Source organism: Hippichthys cyanospilos, chromosome 18, assembly GCF_059441005.1.
Source record: "Hippichthys cyanospilos isolate Australia breed blue-spotted pipefish chromosome 18, RoL_Hcya_1.0, whole genome shotgun sequence".
Classification (NCBI taxonomy): Eukaryota; Metazoa; Chordata; class Actinopteri; order Syngnathiformes; family Syngnathidae; genus Hippichthys; species Hippichthys cyanospilos.
Window position 1 is genome coordinate 8,268,963 of NC_142386.1, and position 11,403 is coordinate 8,280,365.

The following is an 11,403-nucleotide window of genomic DNA, read 5'->3' on the forward strand; positions in this document are numbered from 1 at the left end:
TGCTTCATTGTGGCTAGACCCACTTGCGTCTTCTTTTTTTCAAACATTTTTCCATCTGACATCAGCAGCTTTTACAACATTTTTTTCAATACCAAAGTAAAAAAAAAATAATTCCACGAGCACCCTTAAGAAGAGGCAGCTGTGGGCCACAGCTCGCACTCACACACACACAAAATCCCATTGACATCACACGCCACCGCACAAGGCACTGTCTCTTAAAGGCACATGCATTTTGTACAAGAAATGTATTTCTTTTTTTGTTCAAATACCTTTACAATGGTACAACCTTTACTATTTTTTTAAATACGTTTATGTATGTTTGAAGCAGGTGTGGTTTATTTGTTCTGCTGAGTTTATTTATATACTTAACATATATTATTATTAATTTCTTCTGTTTTATATTTTATTATTACATGTTATAATTCACTATTTTATTTAATATTTTAATTTTATCTATTTTAATATGTTTTTATATGGGCAAAATGTGTTTGATTTAATTGAGTTAATATAATTGAGTTAATTGAGCAAATCAATTGGAACATCACACAACGCATCGCTAAAATGTGCACAAATGCACATTATCATGAGTGATGTCATTTTTCAGGAGACAAGCCAGAAATAAACATGATGATGATGTTACATGATCTGTTTTCTTGCTTTGTAATGGAGCAAAATTCTTCAAGCACATTTAACAAGTTCCACTCTTCAGTCTGTCAAGTTCTCTCTGTGAAATTCTCTTTTTCTCTTTTCTGAGCCACCGCTCCAAAAAAGACAGAAAAGCCATGGCTCTGGCTTTTGTGCCAAGCGAGACGCTTCCTGTCGCTTGATGCTGTGTTTGCTTTTCCGAGCCGGCTCCCATCGAGCCGCTCTTGTCTACTGCTGTTTTAGCATGCATGCCTCACTCGTGAAACTCCACAACCACCGCAGGCCTCTGCTATGCCCGCCCACTCCGGACCACCAGTTCAGACCTTCTTTCAAATACACGCACAATCACACAAAACACGTGCGGGTCTCTCCAGTTTCCCTCATCTGTTTATTTATCATTATCTATATTTGTCTCCAAGTGTCTGCATTCTAATGTTTAATCACTGCTCATGTGTACTGTGTATGTCACGCAAATGCACACACACGGGGCTGCTAGTAGGGGGCACAGACAGAAAATTTGCAGTTGGGTGGCTAGAGTTACACAATACCTCAGTGAGTCAGGGTTGGCATGCGCAGAACGGGAGTCGTGAAATCAAATAATTAAATGTATTTTATTATATTTTTCTGAGAAAAAGCCTGTTTATGTGGATCCACTGCAGTAGACATTTTTTTTTTTTTTTTGGTCTATATCTTTTGACTTATTCAAGCTACCCTGTGGATGATGGGGGCACTGCAATGGGCAGAAAACCATTGCAACCAAAAAAATGCAAACACATTAAGAGAAACAGCAAAACATGGGAACACAAAAACTAAATGGAAGGAAATGTACAGGAAAACAAGGGCAAAAGAAAAACACATACTAAACCAAAAATGGCAAACACAAAGAAAAACGCTGCAAAAAAAAGTTGTACTCATAAAACGATATGGATGTAAATCTAAAACAAAAGAAATGTCTCCTGACCCCCCCCAAAAATGGATGTAGATGAAAACTGCCGCAAGTTGACACCACAACAGATGTGGTGCGGGATATTAACCAGCCCCCCTTTTTTTTGCACTTGCTTTATTTGTGTCCATGCCATTTTTGTGATTGCATCTTTTTTACAGCGTTTTTCTTTAAACACATTTGCATTTTTGCATGAAGGAACATTCAGATGATGCCAAACATGTCTATTAGGAGCTCAGACATTATTCATCGTTTTGTAGCTCCGAAAGCTGAGATTTTCTTTTTGTATCGGCTTCCCCATGTACTCAGGAGCTGTGTAGTTTTTGTATTCAATCAGGTAGCTAATTGCATTGGCCTGCAGTCACTGCTTTGGATCAATCCTCTGATTAGATATTTGGAATGAAAATCAGCTGGACTTTGGTCCTCAAGGCACAAAGTGATGACCAGCAGCCTGAAGCATCAGTAAACAAACACACAAAAGCACATCTAATCTGTCACTTATGGTCCCAAAGATGCACACAAAACTTTCCCACTGTTTAGCAATTTGTATTTACTTTTCTGGTAGTGGCTTACTCGAATAATTCTTTTAGCACATTAGCGGTCAGCTGGGCTAACTTTCCGCACACTCACTGGGCCAACGTGGCAGAGTGCTTATATAAGTAATAGCAATATTTTTTGTGATTAAAAAGATATCTACTTTTGGGTTATTGCTTGGTGAGATTTGTGTTTTTCAATTAGTTTTCTGGATGTAGGATTCCGGACTAAATCTGGTCTGTCCCTCTTTGAGTGTATTTAGTTCTGGAAATAGTCTTGAAAATACATTCCAGAACCAAAACCATCAAAAATAGTCGAAATTTAGTCCTAAAATAGTTTCTTAAACTTGAGGTGTATTTAGCCAATTAAACGTAGTAAAATTTAGCTCAAAAGTGGTCTTTGGAATTCAATTTGAGTGGTGTTTAACGTGTCTAAAGTGCTCCAGATTTTGTCAAAAAAAATATTGAAAATGAAGTTGTGTTCATCTCGTCCAATAAGGTCCAAATATTGTCCAAAAATACTTGAAAACTGGGTTGTGTTTTAACCCAAAATTATGAAAATAATTGAAAATATGCTACTGTTATACTACTAATGTCATCCTAATTTAATCCAAATTAGTCCTCTCAAAACTAGTCAAATGTAGTCTTTGTAATTTGATTTGTGTGGTGTTTAGCCCATCTAATGCGGTCTAAAAATGATCCTTACGCAAGATCCTTCCATGCTATACATCGACACAAACAATTAGATTGTCTTACGTCAGGCATTCAGATGTTGCCCGGGTCAACAAGGTCCACGCCATTTGTTGGGAAAACATGTCACACTGGTGAGAAATGGGCTAAAACATTCATATGCATACAGTGATATCTTATTTTGAAGACAAAAAAAAAAACAACACAAACATGAATTATTGTGCCCCTCAGGACACTCAACTGCATGAACACTTGTTAAAATGTGACCTTTATTACTGTGGACTACGCTTCTGACGTCAAATTTTGAGGCCCGTTTGAACGAGAACTGGGGGGGTCACAAAATGCGCCAGAGGATTTCAAGTGAATCCAAGGAGATCCTGACAACATCCTGAAAAGGCATTAACATCCCCATAAGAACCAGAGAAACCTTTTTTTTTTTTTTTTTTTTTTAAGGGACTTGACAGCTGCTTTATTGGCCTTGTTTGTAATCTTGTCTTTGTATTTTTTGTTTGTTTTATTTATTTTGTGTTTGTGACCTCCATCTTTTTGTTTTTGGACAGAATATTGACGTGACCAACTTCAGCAGCAGTTGGAGTGATGGTTTGGCTTTTTGTGCCCTCCTGCACACATATTTGCCCGCCCACATCCCGTACCAGGAACTCATCAGTCAAGATAAGGTAGAAAACTACAGGATACAGATAGAAGATACATACAGACATGCACAGTGAACATTGATTTCATTTTTATCCCCTTATTCACTTGTTTAAGATAAACTCAACCCATCACATGTCTATACTGTATAAATGCATTGGGATGCAAAAGTAGGCATCTTTTGGGGGGAGAGGGCAGTATCAAATAACATGTACAGTAATAAAAAAAAAAAAAAAAAACATTCTGTTACTAAAATAAAAATTCACAAGAGATGCATGCCAAAAAATTGGCAACAAAGACCTCTGTGTCAACACGCACTTGAGTGGTGTAATTAGACTGCAGGAATGTGCACAATATTAACTCATTCAATCCCAAAGACATATTTTTATGTTGTTTAGGAGTCCGGCCATTCAATGCCATGTATTTTCTCTCAATATTTATTTATAATTTAGAATCAATTACGGTACTTCAAACTCCAGAACTCCTTGCTGAACCCTGGCCAGTGACAGCACCCAGGGTGTGTGTTTTTTTTATTTTTATTTTTTTTGTTCTCAGTACTCATTTACATCCATCCGTGATGCCCTGTGGTCCTGGTTAGCACTACGCTAACAAACGGCATTTTTTTCTGGTCCAGCATCAAACTTTGCAAACTTGTGCTAGCATGGCGAAATATGGATGCATACTTAGATGAATTCACATGTGGTTCACAAGCTCTCATTTTCATAAGTGAAGAAATCAATGTTTATGCATAGTTTTGGAGTCACAAAGGTTACTTGTGGCTCTTTTCATGTGCTACGTTTGACAAGAGACTCTTTTCATGGTATCAAGGTTAAGACGTCAAAATAAACCCAGAGGGATATCTCCGTATTATCTCATCTAAATTTCAATCAGGCATTCAGCACTCATATCTGAGGAACATTTGTTTTTGTTTCCACCGTTAAACCGTGCGACATACTTCCTTTGCAGTGTTAGCTACAGTGCTTTTTTTAAAGTTTAGAAGGCCTCAAAGTCGTTAGAATGCAAAATTTGTGAGTTGTTGATACATGGTCTGAACGGCATACCTGTCCCGTGGCCGCTGCATCAAAACAAAAGTCAAACACCTGCACTGATTCATCCGAAGTGACGAATGAGTCGGGCGCGTTACATTAAGTTGATGACAGAGACATGGTGCTGCCACTGTGCTGAATAATTCAATAGACGGGAGTTGACTTTAATAACTCTTGCTGAGTGACTTCACCCTCGGGCCCAAACAGCCAAGCGGCTCTTTTCCAGTGTAATCTGTCCTTCCACTAATCCCATTACCGCCCCTCTCGCCCTTTATCATCAGATGTTTTTACCCAAGATTGTAATCGATGGCCTCGACTTTTCGGCAGGAAACGGGGAAACGTGCTCTTTTCCAACCAGGCCACATCACAACTGATTTAATAATATCATTGATAGTGGAGTACTTTATCATCTAAAATGCACCGACTAGTTTGAAGGCAAACATGATGAGTTTGAGGCATTCGCTCACCTCAGTTTACGGGATAATCGGGCTAAGCCAGGGGACAGTGCACGACGCTTTCAAATGTTGTGTTTATAACAGTACTTGAGATCGCGGCATGAGCCAAAAATGTCCTATTTAAACAGGATGCTCTAATTACATTTTTACACAGTGATACCTCTACTTACCATCACCTCTTGTTACAAAAAAATTCAGTTTAAAAAAAACGCCTCGACGGAAAAATATTGGCTCTCGTAACGAGAGAAAATCCAAGATACGAAAGGCCACATTGTTGGCATATGAGACACGAAACATCAGCGCTCACGCCAACATGACTGTAATGTAAAACCTTATCACAACCCGTGAGGTCTAATGTATTTGTCACAGTTTGTGATGCATTTTTCTAATTTGTTAATATGCCGGCTTGCCCTCAAATGAGACAAAAGATTTTTTTGCATTGATGTTTACTGTGGTCTTCCACTTGTCGTCTTTACTCGTTTCATCCACACTTCCTTTCAACAATTTATGCGATACAACTAACAAACATTAAATTGTAATTAGCAACGGCTAACATTGTACATATTCACATAAAAACACATATGTAACATACCACTTTGGGTCGTCGCGTCTTACATTAGCATTTTTAGCACGTCGTAAGCACTTTAGCAATGACATCACACAGGAAGCACTTCACATGACCCCCAAACCTAAGTAAATTTACATGCTCAAAAAAATCCAAAAAATAAATATTATTGCTCCTGTGGACTTGATTCCTGGATCACCAGAAATTTAAAATAAAAATTTAAAAACTAAACGTTCTAACAAGGTGTCTCTTTAGGCAATCATCACTAACACACCAGCAGCATCTAAAGGCAACAAGTGAACTGTATTCATATTGTCAACTTCTACAATTAATATGATTAATTTTAAGGATTTAGGAGCTTTTTTTTATTATTATTCTTTACATGGTATAGTTTGATTATTATAGACTAATGTAATTCTAATATGTATTTGTTACTGTTTTTGATACATTTGATCATTTCATAAGATTCCTTTAATGGGTTTAGGATCATTTTTGGGGGCTTGGAATGGATTAGGCTTTTACATATCAAAAGCAGCTCTACTTATGAAAGATTCATGTAACGAAATTACTTCCGGAACGAATTAATTTTGTAAGTAGAAGTACCACTGTACGCTGTGCTAATACAGCCGTGTTACAATTATAATCAGATTACGGTACCACAGCCGAATTGATTATTGTCAAAATTAATTGATGGGTAATTGATTCTGATTCATTTAGTCTTGAATTAAAAGCAGACTGATTATCTTTTATGTATAGTCAAAATAGGACATTTGCAAAAATCTGTTTTTAATTTCAAAACAATAACAGAACCAGTAACCAAATTAATTTTTAAAAATTGTGCAACTGTTTGTTTTTTTTTCTATTAAACAATACTGAAATAAAAAATGACTGGTTTATAAAAGGTAATCATGAAAATGGTTTTGTAATACACTTTAATGCAAAATGAAATTGTATCCGATTATTCCATTATTCAGTAGAATAATCAATATTTGTGTGGTTGCTCGACAAAAGCTCTTTGTGTAGTGTTGAAATATGACTATGATTCATTTTTTCTTCAGATTCGAAATCTGACTCTGGCTTTTCAGGCCGCAGAGAGCATTGGCATCAAACCTTCCCTGGTGAGTAGGAACAACAAATTATATAGAAGGGTTTTTATTTAATAGATTTTTCTTAACAGGAATTTGTCAGATGCTTTGTAGGCTACTCCTCGCTCAGTGTCCTTACTTTTTTTTTTTTTACTCACACATTTTTGATGCACATTTTTGTGGTACAGTGTAAAAAAACATTTGAATCAACTTTTTGTGAAATATGCTATTAGAATGGAAGCGGCCCTCCCGCTGGTATTTCATCATCCTATCGGTATCTTCCATCCTAACCTTGCATTCTTTGAGCACATAGTTTAGTCTGAGTCCCTTGAAAGCGTCCCAATTGGCCTTATCGGAATCACGTGAGTGGGATCCCCTCTCATTTGTTTGACAGTTAAAATGTCACCCGTCTGAGTTACAAGCATGAAATGCCAGAAATGTAAATTTGTGCATTTGTGCTAGCTGTTCTGCTACTTTTCAAGTTAGGTTAAAAGCAAGTGAAGTGCACATCATGTGTTTGCTATGAGAGTCTTCAAGGCCTAAACATAATTGAATGCTATACAGCCTTTAAATTTTGTATACAAATGTCAAATATGTTATTGGTTTATTTCCAACATGATTTTGTCTTCATTTAATAGTGTGTTACATGAAGAAGCGTTATTTATTTATTTCACAATGTTCCAATTGAAACAAAACAATAGGTTTTTTTTTTTTTTTTTATTTGAACCAAACAGATTTGCGATTTCTGGGACGTCGGCAGTTTTGCTGCCTCTGATTGGTTCAGAACACCTCAACTGAGATTCTTTGCTATAAGCGGGGATACAATAACCATATCCCAACTGTTTTTTTTGTTATTTTTTTGTTGTTTTTATTTTTTATCTACATCTTTACATGTGACCTTGCCTCCACGGATGATGGCAGTGTTTTGTCTCAGGGCCAGGGGTGCACGATTTTGTCCAAAATAATAATCACGATTATTTTGGTCAATATTGAAATCGGGATTATTATTCACAATTATTCATCATGTTTGGTCAAACATATCTATTTATTGCCCTTTTATTAAACAAGCAGTATTTAAACAAGGCTTCATACTTCCAAATAATAATAATAAATTAAAATAATTAAATAATAATTAAAACAAATGTCACACCAGGCAACACAGCTAACTTATTTGCTGAGTGAAAACCAATGAAAAAAATGAGGCCTACTAAGAACCAAGCACATTATTTACTTTCATTTAGCAGTCACAATTTTATTTTCGGTTATTTCAAACCGAATTTATTCAAATTTTTTGTCAATAGGATTTTTCATAATGCGTCGCAACTGACAGCTAGCATTGTTTATATTAGGAATCGGGTGAGAAACTCAACGCCATTTCACACGTAAATAATATATTAGGGTGAAAAAAGCTGAGGCTTTTGTCATGTAAACGTGGGAAACATTGCCGCCTGGTGGTAGGATAACAAAGTGCTTGATTTGACATGTAGTTTAGCCAGCTGTTTAAATGTTAATATCAAGGATCATCTTAATTAATTGTGGCAGCCAATATTGTGATTGTTATTAAAATTCGATTAATTGTGCAGCCCTACTTAGGACACATCATATATACTGTAGATCAGTCAAAAAGCTCATTCATAATGCATGTGCACGAGGCAGAAGGAGCCCCACAAGGACTGTGTAATGTAAAAGAATGTTCCATTCTGACCATGGTACACTTCTTTTTGTGCACCTGGTGAGAAGATTGGAAATGTTCCTTTTTATTCTTGTCAAACTTAATACAATGGAACCTTTAACACGGAACACGGGAGGCTCCAATTGGATTTCAACTGGATTTGAAGGAAATATGTGCTCAAAGAGTCACCGTCATAAAAACTTTATTAACTCTATTGACATTTTGTTTTTAAATGACATTTTGTTGTATGAAAAGAAGTGCCATTTTCTCTAGCACATGTCTTTGTTCAATTTTGTGGGGAGTTGAAATCTCTCCCAGCTGACTTGGAGCGAGAAATGGTCAGGATGCTAGTCAGTCACCAGAAGCACCGCAACTTTGCATCCGTGTGTTTATTCTGAGCAGAACATGGAGGAGCTGATGAAGACGGACAGGCCCGACTGGCAGAGCGTCATGCAGTACGTCTCTCAGATCTACAAGTACTTTGAGACCTGACAAGACTGGCCTGGCCTCCTCTCCTTTTTGGTGCTGGACACCCGAGCCCATTCGATCTAGAACAGCTGTTTTCTACCGCAACATGCTGAACCGCACTTCTATTCTTACAGCATTCTAAAAACAGTTGGGTTAAAAATAACACGATTTTAGGTCAAAAATGAACTGACCAAAATTTGATCCAAAAACATTATTTTTAAGGATGGGACAAGAGACAAATCCCACAAAACAAGATGTCTCATAAGTCCATAATAATGAGATCTTAGCAACATTTGTAATATAATATCATGCCCAATAGAAATGGATCTCGTTTTCAAAGTTTTCTTTTTATTGAGAAAAGTGCAAGAACATTTACAAGCTAGCATGAAAATGTAAACATGAGCAGGAAGTACACTTCTGCTACAGGCTCATGTTTAGTTTTTATAATAATAATCTATGTATAATTTGCGATTCTTCTCTTCAAGTGGAAAACCAAAATATCACCACATAGCTGATTTGAAAGTTATAAGCGCATTCTGTATGTCAGCAGAGATTATTATTATTATTTTCAATGAGACAAACGACGTCTGCCCATAAAAGACACATTCATCTCAGCCTGGTATGTCCAAAAGTGATCAGTAGCAACAGCAACCATGTCAGGATGTCAGCGTCAAAGTGTGCGTGTAATCCATCAAACCAAAAAAAAAAAAAAAAAAAAGTCTTCTGCTGTGCAGGAATGAGAACTCTCATGGCATGTCAATCTCACGAGATCTCGTATGAGATTCCCAGTTATTTTTGATCCAAATGTTTCTAGAGTAAAGCTAAAGTTGAAGATATAGTGTGTAAGGGACATACAAAAGATGGACATTGACACTGCCACGTGTAACTTGACAACTATTGTAGGAGAGTTATTCTTTTCCTATTGTAAATCATAAAAAGCAACAACGCTATGTGTCTCCTTGTAATATATAAAATGTGTAATCACGTGATTTTCAGCGAATATTGTTGCTCTTAAAAATATTTATTTACATCCCTTACGTGCATCCTAAGGTGAACATGGTGATGAAATTGTGTCCATTTTTTCTAAAAGCTGTTGCATTAATAAAGGAATGTCATTTTTGTATTCATTACTAACACTCTTTGAAAGCATCCTGTAGCAGAGGTTAGGCGGACCCAATTAATTGATTTTCCGTTGAGGTGATTGTCATACGAATAGCAATGCATTTCAATGAATGGACTCCTCATGCGCACGTAAATAGGCTTCTTCTTTAGAGCATTTCAACATCAATATACCCGCATCAGCAATTAAAGCTTATCATTATACGTGCCAAAACTCAGAATAAGTCATAATAATTTCAAATTATTTGTCCACGAAGTTTTATGAATTCCACAAAGAGCAGGCAAGTTTTAACAAGATTGTAAGGTAAATTACAAATGGCAATTTAAAATAAGTGTCACGTCTGTGCATGGTGAAATAAGTTGGGAAGAGGAAGGAACGGGACCCCCAAAAATGCAAAAAAAAACTGAGTAATGTGTGGAAGTTTTAACAAGGAAATGAGGCAGGACCAAACGACAGCAAAACTTGATGGACAAAGTATCGCCAGACAGGTGGACCAAATTAAGCTAACGAAAACACAATTGGAACAGAAACATGAATAAAACACCATAACAGCAAAAGACAACCAAACTGACAATTGAATATGATTGACATAAAATGACAAAATCATATTAACTCACCCAAAACGGACGTCCTCAAGTTATTTCAGTACAAAGTCCATTCTTATTTTCTTCAGAAAGACTTTCATGACTTGCTTGTAGTTCGTCTTTGCGCCAATGCTGAAAGTCAAGTCGGTCCAATTTCCGTTTTGCTCTTCTTCGGTGGTTGCGAGTTAAAAAAAAAAAAAAAAAAGCATCCACGAGTCTGGCTTCGAAGTACGCTCTAACGCTAATGTTAGCTGGTTAAGCACCATGTTTTTTTGTTGTTGTTTTTTTTTTATTTAACCACTTCCACCGTTAAACATGGAGGATCAATACGGCACCACCTTCCTGCCTTGAGCGTTCAGTTACGTCACGTTCTACGTCAGGTTATCTGAAGGCGTTTTTATGGGTCAATTGGCTATTGCAGCTGTCTTAACAAAAAATATGGGTCCGTACACCACACGTCATTGCACAGTCTTTTTTAAGCAAATGCCGGAGCACCTCCCTTTAGGCAGACATGGTCTTTCTGGAAGTCTGCCTGGCGACACACGTTAGCTGAATTCTAATTGGATAAAAACTCAACACTAAAACGGCAGCACTTGGAGGAGTGTAACCATAGGGATATAAGACGAAAAGAACAGAATATGGAAACTAATTTTATAGATAAAATATGTATATTTAGTTAAAATAATTTTAAAATTAAATTGACTTGTATTATAGTTATTATAATTTTTATAGTTGATTATAGTTATACATATGATCATTTCAGGTCATATTAGCAACAGTACACATTAAGTAGAAGTGCAAAAATAGTATAGCCTGTATAAATTCTACGTTTTTGGAAAAACTACTATTGACGGGCATCGAACCCACAACCTTAGCGTGGGAGGGGAGCGCTCGACCGATCACCCGCATGAGAGGGAAATTTATCAACGTGGAAAAGTACTTGGGT

The 11,403-nt window shown here is 36.7% G+C and overlaps 2 protein-coding genes across 4 annotated transcripts in view; one reads left to right on the forward strand and one right to left on the reverse strand.

The window, feature by feature from the left end:
* specc1 (sperm antigen with calponin homology and coiled-coil domains 1) overlaps window positions 1–9,496 on the forward strand; it is a 50,960-nt gene extending 41,464 nt beyond the window's left edge. For all 3 annotated transcript variants that reach the window (XM_088441734.1, XM_088441732.1, XM_088441733.1), the window contains 3 exons: window positions 3,372–3,488; window positions 6,587–6,646; window positions 8,688–9,496. In XM_088441734.1, the coding sequence (XP_088297860.1) occupies window positions 3,372–3,488; window positions 6,587–6,646; window positions 8,688–8,777 (267 nt within the window). In that variant the 3' untranslated portion in view covers window positions 8,778–9,496. The remainder of the gene's footprint in view (window positions 1–3,371; window positions 3,489–6,586; window positions 6,647–8,687) is intronic.
* The window catches only part of zswim7 (zinc finger, SWIM-type containing 7), a 43,851-nt gene that overhangs the window by 11,243 nt on the left and 21,205 nt on the right, over window positions 1–11,403 (reverse strand). The gene's annotated exons all lie outside the window — the stretch shown is intronic.